The 24,611-nt window shown below is 48.8% G+C and overlaps 1 protein-coding gene and 1 long non-coding RNA gene across 3 annotated transcripts in view; one reads left to right on the plus strand and one right to left on the minus strand.

The window, feature by feature from the left end:
• Positions 1 to 2,389: 2,389 nt before the first annotated feature.
• Positions 2,390 to 24,611, plus strand: part of zgc:171482 (zinc finger protein) — a 30,302-nt gene continuing 8,080 nt past the window's right edge. The window contains exons 1-5 of one of the 2 annotated variants that reach the window (XM_057047985.1): positions 2,390 to 2,972; positions 10,152 to 10,268; positions 12,961 to 12,981; positions 17,933 to 18,107; positions 20,577 to 20,831. In XM_057047985.1, the coding sequence (XP_056903965.1) occupies positions 10,158 to 10,268; positions 12,961 to 12,981; positions 17,933 to 18,107; positions 20,577 to 20,831 (562 nt within the window). In that variant the 5' untranslated portion in view covers positions 2,390 to 2,972; positions 10,152 to 10,157. Of the gene's footprint in view, positions 2,973 to 10,151; positions 10,269 to 12,960; positions 13,054 to 17,932; positions 18,108 to 20,576; positions 20,832 to 24,611 lie in introns of both variants that reach the window. The other variant, XM_057047984.1, reaches the window with a different exon arrangement.
• On the minus strand, positions 14,933 to 15,448 carry LOC130534095 (uncharacterized). The gene is made up of 2 exons (XR_008952795.1): positions 15,327 to 15,448; positions 14,933 to 15,139 (listed from the first exon to the last, which is right to left on the minus strand). It is a non-coding gene; the product is annotated as an uncharacterized LOC130534095 (long non-coding RNA).

The raw sequence follows: 24,611 nt of genomic DNA on the forward strand, positions 1-24,611 counted from the left end.
TATTTAACCGGGGGTGGGCTTTGACACACTCGTCTACATCCGTCCACACACCCCTGAGGATCACATACGTGCAGTCTTGACACATCCAGGCAGGTTGTGTGCCCCAGTCATCTGTCTCCACCCCTGACTCAGGGTCGCCAAGCAGCCTGTGTACTGTATGGAGCACGCTTCCTCTGGTCTGGGATCCGCTGGATCCCCGCTCAGCCCGACCCCAGACCTGCACTCACACCGAGGCCGACGTCACAGTCTCAGGGGACTGACATTTAACAATGTCCCCCTTCACATAAACGCTCGCACAACAGTGTCTAAATATAAACACGGCCTGTTCTGAGGGGAGGGCAGAAGAGTAATAAAACCTGCTATATCAATTTAGTCTAATTTGATCGCTTTGACCTTGTAGTGTCTGTTTCTACATGACTTAGCAAAATTTGCTCCGAGCCCGTAGCTGAGGACGGTTGAACCACCGACGGTGTCAGGATGTCGACCCTCTGGCGTCAATAATACACTCGTGGAGCTCATTCAGGCGGTGATCTTAACCTTTATGTTTGATTTCATCAGCAATATTGTTTGACTCTCTGATCTCAAACGTGTTTACCGCCCGCAGTTCTCTCTGTTCCCAGCTTTGTCTCTGGAGTTTGAAAGAAGCTATTTAAACACCAACTTCAGCGTCTCAGTCAGCTGATGGTTGAAAAGCAGATGGATTTTAGCCTGCAAACATAACGGGCCAGCAGGCCACAGTGCTGAATGGCTGTAAATTGGACCTTTTTTTGTATGACACTAAACAGACAGACACACACACACACACACGAGCACAAACAAGCACGAACATCCTGCCGTCCTTCTCCAGACCAGCACTGGCACCGTACGTCCTCAGGCCCGCCTCAGCTGCTGGTTTGATAAATTGGCCCTTTCATCTCGTCGATGTGCATCGTGTGAATGTGTTTGTGTGCGGTCTAACGACTCTGTGTGTGTGTGCGTGTGGTCGTGTGCGTCGTCTGAGCCGTGATGTGTTTGGCTGCCTCACTGAAGGCTGCTGTCACAGCCTCCGAAAGCGTGTAATAGGGACCTATTCTGTCGGAATGAATACGCTGCCATACGCCAGCGAGAATGGCAGTTTAAAAAAAAAAGACGGGATAATCAAACAGGGAGAAATGGGCATAACAATGCCACCCTCCTCAGATGAGCTCTAAATTGGGAGCGTATGGTGACTTGGGGGGGTTGAGTTAAGTTAAACGTTGAGTTAAACGTTGCTCAACAGCAGTTACAGGTGGTGCCGCCCAACAGCAGGTTTCAGACTCAAACTCACAGGTTTTCTTCATTTGCATTTGTTTTCTGTCTCCCGTCATTTGATAATGAAGCAGGATTTTATTGCATATGACTTGAGCCTCGGCAATTTAAGTTATTTCAATGTCTTAATTCGTCGACATCTGGGTGCTCATAATCCTACAGAAGATCTTGTGGGGGGAAAAGATGTTTTGACGCCTTAGAACTGGTAAAATGTGTAAATAACCTTGAAAATGCCCTTGTTTTAACCTCACTCTGTCTGCCTCACCCGTAATTGAAGCATTGCCTCCTTTCTCATGTTTTCAAAATCCCCTGCTGTACCCTCAGATGAGACTTTGCTTCCCGAGGAAGAAGAGAACATCTATGACACCAGTTTGCACTCATCTGAAGGGTGACGAGACGAGTAATGGTGGAGAGAATTGGTGTCAGAGCCAGCGGAGGCAAGAGATCAACTGACTGGTTGTTGAGCTCCAGGGAATCAGAGCACGGAAAGAGGAGGAGACAGGGAACCGTGGACAGGACACGCTCACACAACCCTTTAAAGAGGCCTTGCGGCCGCTCACTTTTTGTTTACGTCTGACGCGTCAGGCAACAAACAGCACGGCTTCCAGAAGTGGGGACATGGACGACCGGCTGATCTCCGAGGAGGAAAACAGGAACGCTGGCATTACCCAGAGGGCTTTTCCTGCCTCTGCTTATAGATGCTTCCGTGTTTTTAGTCTGTGCTTTAAAACCAAAGAGTCAACTGGACAGGATGATGCAGCCTCGGTCATGTTCACATTTTATCCGCCTCTGTGTTTGACCTGAAAGTGTCAGTGGTGCCGCCCAAAGCAGAAACGCCTCAGCTGTGACATCGGCTGCTTATTACATGTGTAACACCGTCATACGCTATTACCATGTGCTGCGTGTTGTCAGGGACAACAAAAGAGACCGTTCCACCGCCGCCTTATCCTGGGTGAGAATCTGCACCCGACCCATTTGGGATGCATTGAAATCTCCCATTTGCATAGAAAATCCCAGCACGTGCATGCTGTGCACATTCAGCTCCAACTGGCTGCACAGACAGATGAGTGAATGGTGACTCTTCCTTCATATTTACGTAGGATGACACTGATCAATCCTGTGGGTGAGCTGGAGCCCACTCGACCAGCGCTCCCACTCACTCACTTTACAAGTCCAGCATTAGGTTCGGTGCTCTCACACACACGGACGCGCACACATCGACAGAGAGAGAGAGCGAGAGAGAGAGAGAGGCTGCTGTCTTTCATTCATCCCGGGAAAAGCTGCACACTCTTCTTCCTCCTCTCTGTGTCTCTCCTGATTTCTCCTCTCATGCCGGAATATTAACTTTGCTTTTGTTGGCTCTCTTGCGCGTCTCCTGGTCGCGGTAGCGGCGGATGATATCAACAGAGCTTCGTTGCCTTCTTCCCTCCACAGTCTACGGAGCAGAGTCGGCGCATCACGACGGCGCGCAGAGGAGCTCAGAGGAGCAGGTCCTCCTTCATATCTGCTCAACCAGAAGCCTCCAAACTGTGTGATTTAAACTGCGGCGCGTTGGTGGACAGAGCCGGCCAGCCGGACCCCTCGTCGCCCTGGAGGTCCTGTCCTGTCCAAGTGTGTTGGAGGATTACAACAGGCGTTTGGCGGATGGTTGCCAGTTCGGAGGAGAGCCGGAGCCGCCGCGCAAGGTGAGTGATGGACCTGGCAGAGAATATTGGCTGCTGGGCTTGTTTATTGACCCCAGCTGTCACTAAGACGTGATACCAGCCGTCCCTCACTTTCAAAGTTTCTCCGTGATCGCCAGTGAAGCGGCAGCAAGAGCAAAGTTTGGCTGAATTCTTTTCTGTTTTTTTTTTTTTTTTTTTTGTGAGACCCTGCAAGCGGGCGCTGGGTGGGTGAGGGTGTGGGGGTCGGTCCCCACGACGAGCAAAGGGGGGAGCTGTTTAAAGACTCTGAGCTGGTTTTATACTGGCTCTGACACCCAGTGCAAGACAGGCTGGACATTCTTCACATGTGACAAATGCTGGCTGAAACAGATCTGAAGCCAGCGAGAGCTGAAGCACCAAGTGGCGTTTCGTGTCTGACATGAGCTCTTAGGTCAGCCTGGAGGTCGCTGCAGGTGTGGCAGATGTTGGTTGAGAAAAGCCTGGAAGCAACTTTCTGTAAATGGCCTTAACACCCCCAACCAGCAGCCACCTGCCAACCTGCTGGACTCTGATAATCAAACATGCAGTTTATCAGAAGAAGCGCCACTTTTCTTCTCTGAATCTGTCATCACTGATGTTGTTTTGGTTTGTTTTTTTCATTTTGTGGATTTCCCTGGAATCTAGTAAACAGCACATCTTTTTAAACCTGCAACAGGACATTTTATTTCACATGTGAGCTGCTCTGAGGCTTCATATTTCATTTGTATATTGATCAGTGTGCTCTGGTTTCTACTGTGAGCTTATTCAGGTAACGGCTGCGGAGCCCTGAATAGAATAGAATAGAATAGAATAGAATAGAATAGAATAGAATAGAATAGAACTTGCCATTCATTTATTGGTCTGGAGAGTTGATTGTCTTCCAAAGCATCAGCATTCTAACTGTACGAGGCCATTTTTGTTTGATTCTGACTCCCTGAAACCCGACTTACTCTGTTCTAAAGAGAAGCGACACCAGAAGGAACCGTGACCTTGAGTGGTGCATCGTTTCTGTAAACACTGGATGTTTCACTATGCCCGTGAAAAGGAGCAGCTGATTTCTGTCTCATCGAGGAAAAACATGGTTGCTCTAGTTTTTTAGGATTAATAGGGCATCGTGTGTAGGTGTGTGTGCCTGTGTGTGTGTGTGTGTGTGTGTGTGTATTTTTCTTCTCTGTGATCTCCTTAGCAACAGGCATCATATCGCCTTTTAAAAATCCCCCCTAACACAATATATACTGTGACCTTTCTGCTGATTGTCTTCATGTGAGCGCACGTCCATTTGCGTTAATCCGCACGCACGCGCGCCCGTGTACATCAATGTGTGGGCCAGTTGACCTTTCTGAGTGTACATTCATTAATATCTGCATAATAACTCATTTGGGGCCACCCACTGAGCCTCCCTGCAGGATGCAGATATTGTAACTGTGTCTGGTGGCCGTATTGGTGCTGTTCCTCCTCCACAGAGCTTCTTTCTCTCAAACAAAGCAGATGCCATCGCAGTTGTGTCATCAGATTTAGCACGCTTGGAATAAGTGGTACTTTTTCTTTCTTTTTTCCCCCCACAGTGTGATTTATGTGTTTTTAGGAAGAAAAAAGGGAGACAATCACATGAATGCAGGGAGGCGACATAGCATTTGAGGGAAAATGTTGCTAATGTTAGTGAGACGCTGCGTCCTTTTATAGCTTTCATACATCTTTTTCAAACACCCACAACAAATATAACAAGAGCTGCAGGTTTATGAGACGCATCCCTTAAATCCCATTTATTTGCGCGCTGCAAGGTCACCCCATCTAGGCCAGCGTGTGCACGCCCGTACTCCACTCTCGCAGCAGGCGCTCCTGCACATGTCTCGGCACGCACGTATGTAAAGTAATAATCTTCGCAGCACACGGCTGCAGCCCTGTGTGGGGTTTGGCTGCTACAGTGCAGAAATGAAATGGGGACATTTTCAATTTCCTCCACACTGCATATTTGGAGAAAGTGTCCAGTGCGAATCACAGGAGACGAACAACATGTCCCCCAAACGGGGACAGAGCCATTGATTTGATTCTGATGCTTGATTCATTTAATGGTTACCCCCCCACACACACGCACACACATCTAATATCTAATATGACTGATGGCAAACCTGCTGAAGAGCAGCTCAAAGTCACTTTTTGCAGCTTAACTCTGGCAATTATTTTTCTTTGCTTAATGATTTCGGGGTTTTTTTGCTTTCTTGTTCTATTTGTTGTCTCCTCTATAGATGCTTGCAGACACGGTGGCTCACACTCGCTCACAGACCGACTGATTGACGGCCATGCGAGATATTTATGTCCGTGTCCCTTCAGGAGCGCGATGCGTCGTTAATCCCCAGATGTATTGTACCGAATTATACTATTTATACACCTGCTTTATAGCAGGGGGCTTATTTCACCAATTAACAAGAGAGAAAAGTGCCTTTTGTCTTCTCTGCTCGATAGTGGAAACAAAGGGAAGTGAGAGAGGACTGATAGATGTGCAGAGTGGAAAGCCATTACAAAGGCCTTTTCTCTCGCCTTTGTTACTTTACTTGTTCAGCTTAGTGCAATTTTACACCCGATTTGTTGCCCACCTTATAGTGTGCCGATACCTTTGTAATATTTTTTTGTCCTGCTCCAGCTCAGCCTCTTGGATAATTCATTTCTTTTGTCTTGAGGTGCATCTGCATGGAAAATCTGACTCCGTAGACAGAAAAGCTAGCGTTCAGTGTGAAAACACTCCCTTTTAAGAGGGACTAAGTTGCACAAAGTGTACAAAAGTGTTAAAACGAGCGGCTAATTGAAGAGACATACCCCAGCAGTTTTGCTGCCACCCTGCAGAGTCTCCGGGCGGCTTCCATATGTTACAGTGACATAAAGATCCCACAAACGTCAGCCTTTTGTTTCTGCTCATTAACTTAGTTTGCCTATAAGAGTGTGTGGTTGAGCAACTCTGACAAACACACACACACACACACACACAGAGTGAGAGATGTGATGGGTTGTACTCAGGCAAGTGTACATATGCAAAAATGGGGAAAACATGATGCAGATGCTGGAGGATGAATCGTTTATCTGTAAAACTTCACTATCAAGTGAGAAAGATAATGTTTCCCCTTCCACATCCTCTGTCACAACCACAGACTTCATGGTTTATTTAGGAAAAATAAAGCTTTTTGAAGGAAAGTCGATCATTGTCGTTTCCTTTTTATCTGCAAGTTTCTAAGCGATGCTTGTTTCCCAGCGGTTTCTTCTCTCTCATGCATGCTATACTTATTCATAATCAGTCGAAGCCCTCCAGTCAAAGCAGATCCTCATGAAGTGACATTCTCCCCAGGACCGATCTATTACTGTGTCATGATGAAACAGGTCATTAACGACCCTAAATGGCAGTAAAATGGGAGAGTAATTTCTCATTTATGTGGGGGAAAAAAACTCCATCTGCTATTACAAAGTGACATTTCCGATGACCTCTTTTATGGAGTTCAATCTGTGGCCATCCCCCACCCCCGCCCCACAGATAAAGATCATTTTTTTTCAGTCAAATTGGATTTGATGGAGAAACAGAGGGTCGGGATACTGCCGAGGCCGAAGGTTCGCCAGCACCAACTCGTACCCTTTCTCTGAGGAGGAGACAACCCACGTGGTCCGAGACGACACACCTGGTGACCACAAACACTCCGGCAGGTCCATTAAAAAGATGCAGTTCGCCTCGTGGGTGCACTTAAACAAATGACTGCATGTCAGAAAGGATCTTTGGGGACGGGGTCAGCCCAAACGTTTGGAGCAGAAAGACTTTATCAAGGGAAGAGCTGGAGCCTGTGTGGGTCGGCACGGGTGTACGGTTGTGTCTTTATGTAACTTGAAGGTGAACGCACGCAGACAGGAACGGAGATGTTTGTGTTGCTGAGGTTTACCAACCTCCTCTTCGTCTGTGTTTGAATTTGTTTCTGCCTGCAGCCGGCGGCGGCGGCGGCGGCGGCGGCGAGCAGGAACGGCACAAAGAGCTGCTCAGGCAGTTTAGTGTCAACCAGTGTGGATTTGGCTGCTTTAAAGGCTTTATTCCCTCAGTCTATTACCTTTGATTGCTGCCGCACAAAGGGGAAGGCCGTTAATATTACAGCATGGCTGAGTGTGGGGGGAGCGGGGCATGATGGGAAGGCAGCGTTGGCTGAGGTGGGATTAGCAGGTGCGAGAAATGAGAAATGAAAGGCGAAACATCAAAGTTACAGAACAGAGTGTCTTTTGTGATATAGGCTTCCATATGATTAACCCGGGAGACTCTTTTCCTTGTTATTGCCACCAGGGGCTGATGAGAAAGGTCATTTGCTCACAGGCTACTCTCAATATTTCATCGTCTGCATGCATAATAGGGCAGGGAAATCTCAGCCAAAACACAGCACAAGCAAGAGATGGAGGAGTGGAAACGCCTGCCTCTGTACCTGGACCAAATGCTCCTCCTCTCTGTCAGCACGGCGGGGCTATCACTCACTCAAAGCCTGTGTGCTTTAATTAATATCACAAACTAATTCATGTCCCAGGCCCGCGGAGACGGCGCTCCACTCCTCTCAGGATGAGTCCAAAAATGATTGGATGCCGGCTTTATAATAACGGGCAGGTTGGAGACTGAGATTTAAAGGGCGGCTCACAGTTCACATCCATGTTAAATACTTGATGCGGTCTCAGATGGAACTCCCCCGAAGGCTCATTCTGTCTTCTGACGCCTCAGGCTTCCGTGCCAAAGGCGCGTGGGGCGACTTTCTGATTGAGTTTCTGTATTTTTAATTTACGCTACAGTTTTATACCACTCTTCCATATTTTTAGCTTCTTTCTAGCCACCTATTTTTGATCTTGGTGATCATGCGGTATTCTCAGCGAGCTCCTAACATTTCGAATCAACATTTCGATGCTGAGCCGAGTGTGACGGACTCCATTCATTTGAAGGCACCCATGCAGAAAACAGTCTCCAGTTTGGATCAGATATCTGCTAATCCCGACTGCCGGCGGAGGTGTGCTGCGTTTGAAATGACCTTTACGTGACTGACAGATGACATCATCCTCCTGATCCGTGCTGAATCACAGTTCCCGATGTTGCAGAGTGTTCATGTCAGTCTGATGGCTGCAAATATGCTCCCGATGCCTTTTTTAACAACTGGTTTGTGAAGCAAACGCACATCCGTGAGAGCACCACCGAGTCTACCAGGAGTTCACCCAGACCCATTTTCTCTTTTCCCGTCCTTTTTTAATAACCAAGAGCCCTGTTGAATCTTAAATGTGTTACATTGGGCCTTAGTAGTAAATATATTCCTTATGTAAATGAAAGCAAACTGATTTTACAGTTAAATACCACAAACTGGCCTTTTATTGCATTAATTTTATACTTATTTCATCACAAGATATGGTCAGAGCAGGTTCAATGTAATATTGGACATGTGGAAGCTCTGGAAGCTCTGGGACCAGCACCACACTAGGGTGGTCAGTAGAGGTGAGGAGTGGAGATCCAACCTGTTTGGGACCGCCAGAGCATTCGCGTTGCTTGTGTTGTGAACACGGGCTCCTACTTTCTTTGTGGTCAAAGTGTCCCATCAGTCTGGGAGATAATCGGCTTTCAGATCCTTTAAATTGAAATTTTTAAAACCATTTCTGACTCTTGTCCAAGGAACAAACTCCCAATAGTGACGGCATTAAATCATGATTCTAAATCCACATCATGGAGAAGCCCCCCTCCCTTTCCCTCTCTCCTTTCCTCTTTCATATTATTACCCGCTATCAGCCTTCCCATCTTTCTGCTTCACAGGGACTGCCGTAAAATTAATCTCACCAACAGATCGGCTCTATTAATTAGCCTACATCTCCCATCTTGCATGTAATAATCCGAGGTAATTGAGATATTATGAATATATGGATATTTCTGGAGTTGCAGTCACTTTTAATTAGCCGGAAGATTAAAAGATAGACTTGATTATACCTTGCTGCCATCCGTGCAGACAGATGGCGTCTTTTTAATGCCACAAAAGACAGTGGCACAATTTCTGAAGCAAACATAATGTGTTCTTTTGCATAATATGTCTGTTCCATATTGTCTCATGGGATGCCTCACTGTGGAGGTAGTAATGTGTTGCACGTCTAGCTTGTCATTAGGGATATTTCCAGGATGAATAATGTGCTAAATGTGATTGAATTCATTTTGCACTTGGTGCTCCAGTAAGTCTGTTTAACTTCCAAAATACGCTGGCGATCGTTTGCAATCAGGTAGATGCTGATGTCGTTTTAAGGGGTGCAAGTTCCACTAAACAGGTGAGCCGGACAGCGGGTCACTACCAGTAAGGTGTTTAAGTGATTTCGAAGGGGAGGTAATTACAAGATACTGAGGAAATCTTGTGAAGCGGAATCGGAGTTACTCGGAATGACTTCGTTAGCGTCCGTGGCCCTACGAGCCCCCGCGAATCGTTGCTCATCCAGTTTAACGGTCGATGTTCTTGGACCGCTCCCTGCAGACCAGTTACTCATCCTTATCCTGTCAGAGCGGCGCCTGCAGGGCTCACGTAATGAAGAGGACAGAAAATTGAACACAGGAACCCCCCCTCCCCCCAACACATCATTAAACTATTTTTCCATTACAGTAGAGAGTATAAAACACAGGAGAAAAATGCCACTCAGTGTGGAATAGCCAGGTCTGGGTGGTTTTACTGGTCGGCTGTAACAAGATTTACAGATTCGGTTTATGAGCAGATGAACTGTGGATGGTTTCCTCTCTTCTATTAAACACCGGACACATAACTTATGGAACATTTACATGGTTACAACAGTGGAAATAAACACCGACCGGGGTGTCGTGATTCATCAGATAAGCACTATAAATGATTGGATTCCCATCTGTGGTTATGATGAGCAGCATAAAAAAATGGTTATTTAAAGGTTTACTGATAAGAAAAGTGAAGGAAGCTGCAGCCAAATCTCAGGGCCCTTCGTTCCCACACCGGAGCCAAAATCCTGACGGACACGATCGACGCGCTTTGGCCAGAACTTCCACCGTGAGTTAGTCACTGCGAAGGGGAAGGGGGAAAAAATCCAAAATGAAGATGGGACACATGCACGCTCATGCACACCAAATACACACACTGTAAGACTCTGATATTTCCTTCCAGGCCGCGCTTTAATCACATTCCTGTTTCTGTGCAGTCTCAGATGAAGATGAAGTCTGCGGATGTGGTGGACGGAGGCTTATTCACGGAGAGCTACTGTAACATCTGCAATGCCCAGCTCATCTCTGAGTCCCAGCGCACGGCTCACTACGAGGTGAGTCGTCCGGCGCTCACCCAGAGCTCACAGACGGAACGGGAAGACTCAAATGGGGCTAATTTGAAAGGCAGATTCCTGCTCCGTGTCGTCAGCATCGGCCTTATTTGTACCAGTTTAAGCATGTGCTGCCCAAAACAGCGCTCATCCATTATACAACGACTAAAATCAGCATGCTAATACCAGACACTCGCTCCCAAACACACATTTTATTTGACATACCTCTTGACACGCTCCCTATGAGTATTTGAATAAATAGCTATTATATAATCAGCTGGATGCATTATTCAAAATGTGTGTGTGAGTGTGTGTGTGTGGGCGTGTGCATTCAGGTCATCCTTGATTACAGAACCACAATTGGGATTAACAAGCAGGCTAATGAGCACAGAGCTCTTACTGGAAGTGAATCAAGCAGCAACAGTTATGGATGTTTGTGCACCAGCCTCATTTGCCGTCTGCCTCCCAAACCGCCCCGAAAGCCCGGTAATAAGTTATCGGGCCTCGCAGTCGGTCTTTTCAAAAGCCTCTGCAGAGGTCAGATAGACCTCGGGGACGGTGCAAGAATTCAGTTATTCAAATAATGAGTTATTTCAAGAGGACTCGGTTAATTTTATTCAGTAAATGCAGGATAACAGGTGCAGAAAAGTCAATGTGGCCTTTTCAGTCTCTCAAATATAGAATAATTGAGTCTTTGCAGCTGCAATGCAGCACAGAACGTTTCTGCCGAAGTCGACTGGGGTGTTTTTCACAGCTGCTTAAACTTCCAAACATCAGCTGAAAGATTCGTTGGCATTGTGATCTCAAGGCTTTTAAGGAATTTCTCAGAGGAAGAGGAAGAGGCTTTAAGAGAGGCATGAAAAGCAGGGCGGAGCTCCAGGGCTGGAGGCAGCTTAAGTTTGATAACACTATGGAGGATTATCTTTTTAATCTCGTGCGGCCCAACATACCTGGGGGACCGCTTAGTTTCTGTCTGAACAGGAGGTCATGAGAAGACAGCCGTCCCTTCTGGTGCTGCTGATTTGGCAGCAGTGCATCCCCAAGGCCAACCTGGGATTACGCCAGACCACCTTGTTCGCATGTCCCCACTGGTGTTCTAGTTGGAGGTTGGACAAACGTCCAGTCTGGAGGACAACAGTCAGTGTAATCCCGGGCCAGGACATCCAAAGAGGCCAATCTCGGTGGTGACCTATTTAGGGAGCTGACTGTAATGTTTGTCTTAGCTAAAATGTTTAAATTTGGACTGCTAAAATCAGCATGTGAACCAATTCTGAGTAATTATTAGGAGCTGATGTGCTAATTTAAAGCATCACTTCAGTTTAGGCCTCAATCCACTGGCTTCCTGTTCATTTTAAGGATCAATTTTAAGATTTTTTGACATGTTTTTAAAGCCGTTTTTGGGCTGACTCCTGTTTGTTCAAGGTTTTGGATGTTTACACTCCTGTGGGAGTTCTGAGGCCAGTTTATCAGGTGTTCTAAGACCCAAGTTTAGAAACTGATGATGGTATATTCTCAGTGTCTCCAAATCTGTGGAAGAGAGAACATCTCCATATCAGTATCGCCCAAAGCACTCAAATATTCAAATCGCTCCTATGGAGGAGAAAACGCTTTTGGTTGGGGTCAGGAATGAATTATTCCATTTTACATTCATCACATCAATTTAAAAACAACTTTTAGGATTGAATTGAGTTTAAAAAGCAAGTTTATAAAATCAAGTGAGCCCTCCCGTCCTGGATTAAGAGCAAAATCTAAACATACCACTCATTATTATTTATTGTTAAAAGGTTTCATTCCCACAACAAAGAATATAGAAAACTGATATTTATGAGGCACATTTTCGAGTTGTGAACGATTGGATTCATCCACAGCGACTATGTGATTAATGAGGTTTAAAATATTAATCATTTAAAAGCTTTGACTTTAATTTATTCCCCAACACATTTAAATTAAGGACACTATTCCGTGAGGACATAAATGTCACAAATTCCTGACATTTTTTGAGTTCTGCCCCTTTCTGATTCCTCCAAATTGATTTGTCCCTGAGAAAACGCAGGGACTGAGGGACACATAAAGTCCATTAGACCGGTGAGCATGGGTCAGCGCGGGGTAACCATGGCGACACAAGACCACACTTTCCGCTCTATCCCAGAGCAACCTACCGCGTGACCGTTAGTGCATCAGCGAGGATCCGCCAGAGATAAAGCGGTCTGACAAGTGAGGATGCGTCTGAGGTGGACGAGGAAGAGGAGGACGAGGAGGACGAGGAGGACGAGGGGGGAGGGGGGAGGGGGGGTCCCGGGGGCAGACGAGAGGACATAAACTAGTCTTTGGATTAGAAACACATTACTGTTGGTGGACGCTAAAACTTTGCCTGAGCAGATTCTGTCATAGAGGAACCGAGGAGGTAGTGATGATGTGAAGGTCAGAGAAAGATAAAAACGCCGCAGAGCACTTCAGCACACGTGCACGTGCACTCGTCTTTATTGGTATTGACAGCAACTGCAGCGGCATCGCATTTATTCCTGCTTATTATGGGGTGTAATCTTCATGCAGCTCAGCATGGGAGCCACTTATATTACATAATTAAGAGCAAAACAGTGATTAGAAATGTAATATTTTCTCTGTCATTATATTATTCATGAATGCAGATGTGGCTGCTTTCTTACGCACTCTTTTGCTTCTCTTTCTTTCTCAGAGTAAGAAGCACGCGAACAAGGTACGTCTGTTCTACATGCTGCATCCGAAAGACGGAGGACCGCCGTCCAAGAGGCTGAGGCCAGACAACCCTGTACGCTGCCGCTGTCCGTGTGTCTCTGTGTTGATGAGCGGCTTTGAACGCCACCCCCAGCTCTGAACCCTCGTAGAGTAAATCATCGTAATTATACCCAACATGTATCGCGGTATCTTACGCCAGGCTGGCAGCTCAGCCACAACGTGCACGTTTTCTCCACATGATTACCAATGAAGTGCTTGTCTCACACTCTGGGGGCTTGTGCACGGCTGATAGGTGTCAAAACCAACCATATAAAACTGCTCTAATATCATGTAAACGAACGCTTTGCTCCGCCAGTGCCGGCGGGCGCTGAGGCCACGTGCACGATGGGGCAGATGTGCGGGATCCACGTGGATCTGGGGGAACTTTGAGGTCGGTCCTCCTGATAAAAGTCTTCACGTTCCGGCTCGGCTTGATCTTGACTGTGAAGTCAATAAGCGATAATCAAAGAGAGGTTCTCGCCTTTGGAGGGTGTCGCTCGTGCTCGGCACCGGCGCTCGCGAATCAGCTCCATTTTTCAGAATTACCTGCTTTTCTGGTCACAGTCGTGTCGGTCCGTGAGCGTTCTGGTGCATCAGGCTCATCTTGTGACTGCAAAATTGCGTCTTAATTCTTTTTATTGCCGAGACTTCAGTGATTTTCCAATGGTTGCCATTCCCCTCTATTTCCAGAAGATGAATGAATCAAAATAATGAGGTTTTAAGAGCATTTTAACGGATGATTTGTTTCGCAAACGTTGTCAACCTGCAAACATTTATGTCGCCAGTAGCTCCAGTTACATAAACGTGCCTGAAGTAAGAGCTAAACAAGCGGGTCGTGTCCCCCCATTGTGACTGACACCCACAGTATAGAGATATATAGAGGCAGTAGGAGGTTATATCATGCAACAGGTGGCTTTATGACTGAAGCCCTTTGACCTTTGCTCTTCCAAAGATCCCTCCAAAGGATCCGCCAAAATCTAAAACATGACCAAGTTTTAATTCTGGCCCATCATCAATATTTCCTGAAAACGTCCTTAAAAGCTGCTGATAGGTTTTGAGTTATTTTCCCAGCAGACAGACTGTCACAACCTCCCTGGTGGAGGTCGTTAGTGCTCCAAAAGGTGTTCCTGGTTTCCATCAACACACCATCACTTCTCAAACATCAGTGAGCTGCTGAGGGCTGAGCCCTGACAGTCGGTAGGAGGTGCAGTGGGGGTGTGAGGGCTGATATTTGCTTTAATATAATGATGATAATGGCACACAAGAGTCTCCTGGGGAGAATTTCACGTCCCGTTTTACCAGTCATGCTGCACACGACTGAAAAGAGAGAACTTCCTGCCCCCCCTCCCCGCACATGTGGACAAACCCCCAAACGATGCCGTCATCGATCTCTGCATTAGGAAGTTCAATATATTTCGATGCACAAAATTGGATTTATAATTCAACAGTTTCCAGCCTCGAACGTTGAATTAAAACTGAAATTCTGGAGAAATGAGCGTTCCATCGGTCCCAGCCCAACAGATAAATAAGGCATGAAATGCAGAAATGCATCCGTAGACGTTCCTGAAATACCGGTACACAAAAATCGGATCTAATGGAAAAGCACTCGCACCTGAGTTTCCATCTGTCTCTCAGAGCGAGTGAGATGTAACTCGGCCCCTCCCGGCTTTCATTTCACATGGGATGACTACACACACACACACACACACACACACACACACACACACACTCTCTCACTGAAATGCAGCTTGAGTGCCACAGTGAGGACTTTGTTCTTTACCTTTGATACAAAAACATGACATTGATTATCTGACAGTGTGGAAAGCTGATGTAATGTAGGACAGTTCTCCAGAGATGAAATTCTCACTGTTCAATTTGTTTCTTTTCTCTCTCTGTCTCTGTCTCTGTCTCTCTCTCTGTCTCTCTCTCTCTCTCTCTGTCTCTGTCTCTCTCCCTCTGTCTCTGTCTGTCTCTCTCTCCCCGGGGATGGTTTGCACTTCATCTTTTTCACCACTCCGAGCTCCGGCTGATTGACACGGCGCAGTCCAATGGGAGCTTTTCCTTTTTTCCTGAGTGAATCAAACGCCACTCTCCACCAGTAAATTCCAATGCCGCCAGGCCTGTGCGAAGGTGAAAGTGTTTGTCACACAACAAACCAGAGAAAGTAGGTCATAAAGGTGCTTCCAGATGAAAGAGAGGGGAGAGAGTTGATCCTCCCCCCTCCTCTATCCTCCTCCGTTCTGTCTCACGAGCGGAGCGCCTGCTTACTCGTGCAAACCACCACAGATGCCTCTTTTTTCCCCTCACCTTTTGTTCGTATCTCCTGCCGTAGATGCTTTGCCGTTGCTTTCAGTTCACACTTTGAGCGCTTCCTCCAACTCCAAATGAGAGCGTCTGTTTCCCCGCGCTGCTCCGTGTGTATATTTAGCCACGTTTCCCACCGCGCCTCGACGCAGAGCCGTAGAAAGGCGAGGGGGAGCAAAACAGCAGCGGGAGATTAACGCATCTAATTAGGAGTCGAGCACCAAATATTCTGCGGCGCAGACCTCGTCGGCGCGCCGCACTCGAAAGCAGAAGCAATCAGGGCCGCTGCGTCGCGTGGAAATCGGTTCATCAGGTGGAGGAACTACAAAGCAGAACGAGGAGACGAGCGACGGGAGGAGGCGAGCAAACAGACGAGCATGAAGAGAAAGGTTAATGAACTCCGGGGAAGACATGATGGAGCAAAACAGGGCGCTTGTTTACGGCGGCGCGGAGACGGACAGGCGCAGTGAGACCAAAATGATCCATGTCCCCACAAACACACACACACACACGATGACAGATGAGTTTTTAGAAAGTGTCCCCGCATTGGTGCAACATCTGTCACCGAGCACCGTTATTGTTGTGTTCCAAGCGTGATTCTCTCTCGCTTCCCACTGACGACAGGTCAGATCGATGCCAGGCGGACGCAGACAGTCCCGTCGGACTTTGCCCCACCACACAGGTCCGCGGGCCCCTGGGTGGCCCCATCATAGTACAACAAGGCAGGGGGAGATTTCAGGAGCGCCGTCCGGTGACAGGGAGACAAAAGGCACTTCAGGCACATCCAAACACATCTACAATGAATCACAGCAGCGGCGGAGACAGCGACGGGCTGCAGTCCTGGAGACCTGCAGTAAATCTGACCCATGTTTCCTCCACCGTGCATCACTTTAATTGAGGGCTGTTGTTTCATTACCTGCAGGGACACTGTGCCAGCGTGTGTGTGGGGGTGCTGCGTGAGCCAAAAAAGACACTAAGAGGTCTCTGCTGTGCAGTCTCTGGGTGCAAGAGGCTAATGTAACTGAGCAGAAGAGCAGTGTAAAAGAAATATGTGAGCAGCGATGGAGACTCGGCTCGTACTAATTGGCGCCGGGGTTCAGGCCGGTCGAATAATAATGTGTGATGTGTGAGGATTGAGAGGTTTATATGCAGATTCGCCCCAAACAAATATGTCGCTTCTGTTGGCAACACAACACAAACGCTCCAGCTAATAAAGTGCAAAGGAATTCATTTGCAGCAACAGATGAGCCACATATATAAAAAGCTATTGGTGGAGAGAGGGGAGGGGGGGGGGGGGGGGGGGGGGGGGGGCAGAGAAAGCCTTTAACATGATCACAGCAGGGATGGACACCAGAGAGGAGAGGCGGAGGGGGGAAGGAGCAGCGGCGCGGGCATGCCAATATAGATAAATATTTCATCCCACAACACACAGAGTCAGTGAGACCAGGGCCCAGGAGGGGGGGAGGATGCAGGGAGGGGGGAGCAAAGGCTGGACAAAAATACACTGATAAAAAGCAGAGAGGATGAAGAGAGAAAGAAGAAAAATGAGAGAAAATGAAGAATGAGGGAGAGGAATGGGACAGCTGAGAGACAAAGCAAAGCCTTGAAGGTAAAGGTGTCCTTAACTCTCAAACCCACTGTTGGTGACGCTAACCAGGGCTGACACCACACACGCGCGCACGCACGTGCACACACACACACACACACACACATGTGCATACACATACATCCTTGTACTTCTCTCTCTGTAGGACTTTCACAGATGCAGTCTCTACCCTCTTACCCCCGCCTGCCGTCACTCTTCCTTTATTCAAACCTGATTCAAACCTTGAAAATAAAACAGTCTCAACCTATAAACGGTCCTTCAAAAGTGCGAGGACCAGCCAAAATGTCCTCGCTTTGTTGATTAAATGTGTGCTCTGGTCCTCTCTATGCAACATGTACAAGAACACACACACACACACACACACACACACACTGCTAAACGGATGAATATGTCTTTAAATGAGATTGAAGAGAGCCTCGGCCCCGGGTGTCTGAATGTCCTCAGGCAGGTCGTCCAAAGTGTTGGAACCCTGATGGTATTGGGTCTGTCTCCTTTGGTTATTAGTCTGGGTTTGAGGACGGGCAGAAGCCCCGTGTCTGAGGACATGTGCACAGTGGTTGGTAGAGCATTCTAAGGTCATAAACAGTTTTCAGAGCCGAGTCGGGGACGGCCAAAAATCCGCTCTGAAGGAAAAAGACTCGGCTGATGAAAAATAGACACAACGAATGCAACATAATCAGGTCGTTCGTCTACACAAACGAGCGTGCATGTGTTTGTCTCTGGGTGTTTCTGCCAGTCAGGTAGACCGCTTGTTTATGTTGACGGTCTCCCGTGGGGCCTCGCTCCCCCGCATCATTAGTAATGACCCAGCAACAGTCGAAGGGCTCGGCCACAGACGGAGCCCAGAGAGAGGGATGAATATTTGATTAGCTGCGTGTGAGAGAGAAAAAGGGGGGATTTCTCTCTGCAAAGTCCCTCGGTCCAGTTTTAATCTCTCTCTTCTCTCTTTCTGCCACCCTCTTTTGCCCCCCCCCCCCCCACCCACCCCACTTTTCTCCTCCAGGACTGCGCAGAGACAGAGGTGGACAGGAACAAGTGCTGCACCTTGTGTAACATGTTCTTCACCTCTGCCATCGTGGCCCAGTCCCACTACCAGGGGAAAACCCACGCCAAGAGGGTGCGCCTGGTCCTGGGGGAGCCGCCCAGCCTGTCTGCCGTGGCCAGCCTGACCGATGCAGGTCTCATACTCGGTCCCCTCCGCAGCTACAGCCTCAAAGCAAATCTAATGAAAGCACCTATATTTGTTGTTCGGCGCATCCCTGGAGAAAACGCGTATTTCTTTTTTAGTTCAAAGCGCATATTTTTATCTTAAAAACCTCTTCAGAGTGTTTTCCCGTGTTCTAAAAACGTACGAAGCTAAAATGATAGTTAGGTGAGGCACTCGGCAGCAGCGGCCTTCAATTTGTAAACATCCCCTGAAGGGAAACGTCAGACCGACTGCTCTCCCGGTCCGTGATTGTTTAAGAGTATTTTTCTTTCTAAGTGCCCCCCCCCCCCAGTGCCTCTTCTCCAGGGGAGCTTTCCATAATCTAATTCACATCGGATTCAAAGTGCCCAAAACACCCCGTCGCTCCACAAAGGGAGTGTTGGAATCAAGCCTCTGGGTGACTTTAGCTAAACTTTGGCCTACTTTTGAGAAGTGTCGCTTCTGTGCAGCCGCCGCCGCCGCTTTTGCGCGTTTTTTTTTTTTTTTTTTTAGAGACAAGCGGGACCTGGAGGAAAAGAAACAACTGAACAGGAGCGAGAGGAGTGACCTGGGAGAGACAAAGATTTCAGGAAAGATTAAAGTCAAATGTGGCCTTCATGATCACTCTGAGATGAGCGCCGCGCGGAGGACGCACATCAGAGCTGACAGGCTTCAGCGTGCGCTCGTGCACCCACGACCAGCAGGGACGGCCTGACTGATGGGTTCCTATTCCAAAGCATTTAAGGACAAATCTTTACAAAACTGTTCGTTTAGAATAAGGAGAGGGAGACTCTGAGCATGGCGGAGGAGCCGCTGCGAGGGACCGTACCTGCGGTTCCTCCACAACTGCCTCATCCCTCATCAGGCCCCCACACTGCGCGCCCCCACCCAGGGAAGAACATTTACTTTCTGCTCCAGTGTGCACGGACACTGTGGGTGCGGGAAGAGAAACCTCCAGGGGTGACGGGAAAAGACCAGAGCGACGACCTTGTCAAAAGGCCGACTCCAAATCCGCCGCGATAGCTCGGATGCTACAGCTAACCTGCGCGCTAGGTGCTCCTTCCAGTTAAAGCTGCTCCTCCTGCTGAGGGGACTGGAAGTGGGTGCCGAAGTGCAGCCATAGATACAGTAACTATGTGAGCGGCGCGGCTTCGGCTGCCAGGCAGTCCGCACGTGCAACAGTCAAGTGAGCGCACACGCCCGCACGGCGAAAACGCCAATTAGCACGCGCCTCGCCCTCGCCCTCGCCGGCGCCGCTCGCGCCTGTCATCAGCGAAGCTGTTTCGACATAAGTGACGTGACTGGTTTTGGCGTGCGGGCTTCTTTGGTTATGAAATGTTAATCGGCGCTGTGGCTGCGTGGTCAGAGTCAGCTGAGCGGGGCCCCACTGACACGTTGTAGTGGGTGTACAGGCGCATTTGGGCGGCCATCTGGCACTAGGAGCCCCCCCCACACACACACACACCCCAGACTGTTTGGATAAACTGTTTGAGCAAAGATCGCTAATATATATGCACGTATCGACCCAAACGTGAGCCGCAGCTCTGTCCTACAGACCTGTCAGCGCCCTCCGGCTATTAATGGGCAATCACCATGGTAACAGGTGTATGTCACAAGTAGCAGGTCACCTGGAAGTCTGCCATTCCTTTTTCTTGCTTCCACTTGCTCCCAGACGATTACGGCAAAAGGAAAAAGACGAGGGAGGAGGAGGATTACCGCGGGAAGCCGGGCGTTAGACTGCTCTCCGCATCGCCGTGACACGCTCGCTAATCGTGCGCTCGACGCCGCGAGACGACTAGAGCGGCGCCTGCGCCGTCATCCATCAACCTGCAGGAGGATAAATTTTGTTTTGCTCGCCGCAGCATCATTTCAAAGTCTCTGGAATGGCTTCAGGTCGTCATTCGGTCAATGAAAATCGAGTTAAAAGGGCGACATCCATCCCAGGGTCCTCTAGACGGTGGAGGCGGATGCACGTTTCAGGCAGCACATTTATTTTTTTTGTCTTCCATTAACAGCAAAGCAGGTGTAGAATTAGTGAGTTAGCTAATGGGATTAAACACTGTCGCTCATGCTGAAATCACTTTGCTGGGAATTGTCAGGAACTCACAGAGATTAAAAGCTCATTAGGAAATCTGGGAAACAGTCAGTGCCAGGCGACGGACCCTGCAGAGACTTTCCCGGGATTTGGGATCGTTTCACAAATTGATGGTACACTGTAAGAAATGAATGCCATTAGCATTTCAATGATTTCACCAATTGAGCCAGTGCCACTAATATCTGATGGAGCTCTTCCACTCCAGGAGAGGTCACATTGTACATAAAACCCCTCCCTCCATCTGAAAGCCCCCCCTTCAGTTTTAAGGCCAATCTGATTATCCAAAATTTTAGTGGCAACTTTCTGTTGCAATAACTTCCTCATTGACCCTTTTTTTTTCATCAGTCATTTTCTGTTTTCTCCCAGATTCACCACAGACCCCAGTTCCCACGGATCCCAGTGCGTGCCCCCCCACGTCCCCCGCCCTGCCCTTCCCCGTGGCCGTGGTCGGCGGAAATGGCGGGCGAGAGGCGGGCAAGTACTGCTGCCTGTGCGGTGCCTGGTTCAACAATCCCCTGATGGCCCAGCAGCACTACGAGGGCAAGAAGCATCGCAGGAACGCCGCCAGGGCGCGCCTCCTGGAGCAGCTAGCGGGCAGTCTGGATGCCACCGAGTGCACAGGTCAGACGATAAGGGGAGGTCAAGATCTGCAGCAGGGAGCCGGGGCTGGTGGAAATGATGACGGATGTTTTAATCGGCTTCAAAGTACAACTGCGATACCGAAATAGACCTCTAGCTAGCTTTAGATAAAATTAGCGCCGTGGAACTACAACGTAACGTGACCTTCGAGCACATGTTGCAATTAAATCGCTCCCGTTTAGATTAAAGCCATTAGTACACGGTGAAGACCTCCATAATAACGGGGACATAAAACAATCAGGGGGTGAAAGTGAGGATAAAAATCCGATAAATTGGGATAGAGGTGAAATATCCGACAAGTTTACGAGCGTGTCTGAGCGTGCCGGACGTCTTTCGGAACAGGTCGGAGGAGGAGTTATGGCTTATTGCTTCCCAATCTGGGATTTTACTCATTGCTAAAGTCAAAAAAGCAAAACAGAACTTTGACATTGGGCCAAGGCGTCGGAGATTATTTCTTATCTGGTTCCCTTCCTCGCTCCCCATCATCCGGGCTCTTCCCGCGGCAGCGTGGCGGCGATCACGCGAGCGCCGCGCTCGTATTTGCACGCACAGATTCAGTGCGAGCCAACACTGTGCTCCAGGTGCCGTGACACAAACCATCACATCAAAAAGCCAATCATATTAAGAGCGTGAGTCATATTGCACCCACACTGGCTCGGAGGCCCGGAGAGGTGTCATATTTGATATAACACAGTTTGTGTTCTCGATACCGTGACCCACATCCCACCACGTCAGCTGCGTTCTGGGAGGGAGGGGGGGCGTTACGCCCAAACTATCTGCATGTGACTACGAATTGGACTCAAAACTGACAGAATATTGAGTGACAGGCGCGAAGACGTGTCGGATTGGGGTTCAGATCGGACCGCGTACTATAAAACCGCTCGCTTGCTGGGCCTGTCAGCAGCGTTGCGACGTCTTCCTGTGTTTCTCGCCACCGCAGGTGTGAACTCGGAACGTCGAGGGGAGGGGAGACATGTCTCCAGACATGCTGGAGACATTAGGAACACGGTCTCCAGCATGTGGACCTGTCTGTTGCCTCGAACGAACCCCATCTCGTGTCTCCTTTAGGACTCTAGCACAACATTTACACAATTATTCATGTGTAAATATGTGAGGAGCTAATGAGAGACGCTCATTTGTCATTCTCGTTAGCGCCTGATGAAGCTCAGGTGTGTGTGTGTCTTGTTGCCTGGATGCAGGCGTGCATCCCTTTGTGCATCCGTTTGGGTCACGTCTCCTCGCCGCCCGAAAAGTCTCCCTGACATTTCTGGCGCTGCTAACTTCTGGAGCGCTCTTCCGTAATTGCGCCGACGGGGCGCGGAGGAGAGTGTCGTTATTTCATGCGGCGAGGTGCCAGACAGAACCTCTGGGAAAGGATTACAGAGGTGGACAAAGGCGGGCGTGGGGGTGGGGGCGGCTGGCGATGAGGGATGGAACCCGTCTGACTCAGCTGCGTCTTTACATAAATCAAGACAGGGCCGGAAACCCCTCAAGTCAGAGCCGAGACGCCGTCGCCCCTCTCAGGAGGGAGTCGGAGGCAGTGAGATAAGCATCAGGGACTGGCTAGTCTGTGTGTATCCGTGTGTGTTTGGGAACCCGAGGGAGGATGAGCTACCGGAGTACGAGAAAATTGTGTGTAATTGATGACTGTGCCCGAGTCGGGAGACAGGCCTGACCTCGTCTCCCCCGAGACAGCAGCGAGACGCTAGCGCGCCGGCGTCAGCGCAAACATTAAGAGGAGATATACGGCGCGGAGCGTAGCTTAAACTGACGGTGGCCTTTTTCATCTACAAACGGAGATCCGGTTTTTATAACGTCCTTTGTGGGTCGTCCAACGCTGCCGATGTCGGCTGGTGCGGCTCCGTTTAATCCCAGCTTCCAGTTTCCGAGCGAATTTCTCCGCGTGTGTTTTATTCATTCGTCCCCGTCAGATCTGTTTTTGTGTTCGCGGAGCAGCGTAAAGGTCGTTTTCCAGCTGCATTTGGCAGCTCAGGGTTCAGGTGAAATGACTGAACCTTGACACCAGTTCACATTTAATCACTCGATTTTTCATTAGCGCCTCTAAAATTCAGGATTTCTCTCCAGAACCAAATTAAAAGTCTTCCAATGATCAAAGTGTTGTGTTGTTGCAATTATAGTTCTAAATAAACCAGCATTGAATTCAGTTTATAGAAAGGTTACACTGTTATATTTTTTAAAAGGGTTTTGTTCCACGCAGGTTGAGTCTATTTGAACAACAGATGCTGCTTTTATTTAACTGCCAAAATGAAGCCGTCGCACCGGAGACCTTTAACGACTGTTGTTTAGAAAAATTCACTTGGATTCGCTCCCACACCCCCAGATCTCGTCTCTGAAGTCACTCACGATACTTTGAAATCTGCTGTCAGGCCGAGTGAAACTGTCGCCTGCGTTCTTTTTGGATCCGGGTCTTTTTTAAATCTCAACGGTGTTCCGCTGCGCCCAAGCGTTTATGCTAGCTCCAAACCTTACAGGGAGAGGGGTTTACAGAAATATCCGAACCGCCAAACTCTCCACAGGTAGTCACACATTCCGTTACCTTTCCGCTAATTTCCTTTTATTTAAGACTCTTTTTTTTTTCACACACCGGACAGGAAACAAAATGGGCGGCAGAAAACTGCTAACTGAGCCTCCCAGATAAAAGAGGCTGCGGTTTAGCCAGGCTTCCTAATGGAGCGGGCCAGGAACGTCAGGGCTGTTAGTGGGTCATTAAGGTTGTTTTAGCTGAGGCGAAGTTCAAATATATCAGCCGGAGACTGCAGGACATTCTCCCTTCTCTTAGATAAGCGTCTTCCTAAATGCTCTGACACACATTTGGAACGTCAGCCACAGCCACAAACAGCCACAAACAGCCCCTGCACCCGGCGTTTTGTCCCCCCCCCCCCCCCCCACTGACATGTCTTAATGTGTAATTAACAAGGCTTAAAAAAAAAATCAGGAAAAAAAAGAAGCGGCTCAGACACGCACGCGATCAATCCGGCGCTTCGGCTGTCGCCTGCATAGCCGACACACTTCCCCGACATGTAATTAGCATGGACAAATGTTGGTGCGCTCGGCAAGGCGGCGTGCGTGCGTGCGTGCGTGCCCGTGTTAGCGCACACATATGTTTGCAGGCGTTCTGCAGCACTTCCTCCTGGCAGGGGCACAAAGCGCCGAGCCTGCAGGCGGCGTCAGCCAGGCTAAAAACAGGTCTGCGCGTGCACGTGGGTAATATATGTGGCAGGAAAATGAACAGCCTCTGCAGAGGTAATGGCAATTTGGCAGACGGGGGGGGGGTATCCTGATCCGAATAAGGGCAACGCCGGAGTTTAAGCTGCAGGTAACTCGTTGATGACCGTTCGTCTTTAACGCCCTCTGAAAACGACGCCGGAGTCGATATTCCGGGACTAAATGGCCGCTGCATCCACCAATATGCTCCAGCAATTAGTGGCCCAGAAGGTCAGAAGGTGACGGGACGCACAGACGGCTCATAAATCTTCCGGGCGGGACGACAGCGGAGGACAGGGGGGTTCTTGGGCGCAGTCAGCACACCCCACAGGTGCCCCGTGCGTGGTCACATGGGTCGGTGAACGCGGATCCTGCGTCGTCTCCTCAGAGTTTTGTGCACGTCTTCATTTTCTCCACCAATTTCCTGCTTTCCCTCGTTACCTAATCCTCCGCTCGTATCTCTTCCCGCCACTCCGTCGCTATTTCCATCCCACATTATCCATCTATTTTGGGGGAAGGGGGAAGGAGGGGGGGGGG

This window comes from Takifugu flavidus, chromosome 11 (assembly GCF_003711565.1).
Source record: "Takifugu flavidus isolate HTHZ2018 chromosome 11, ASM371156v2, whole genome shotgun sequence".
Lineage (NCBI taxonomy): Eukaryota > Metazoa > Chordata > Actinopteri > Tetraodontiformes > Tetraodontidae > Takifugu > Takifugu flavidus.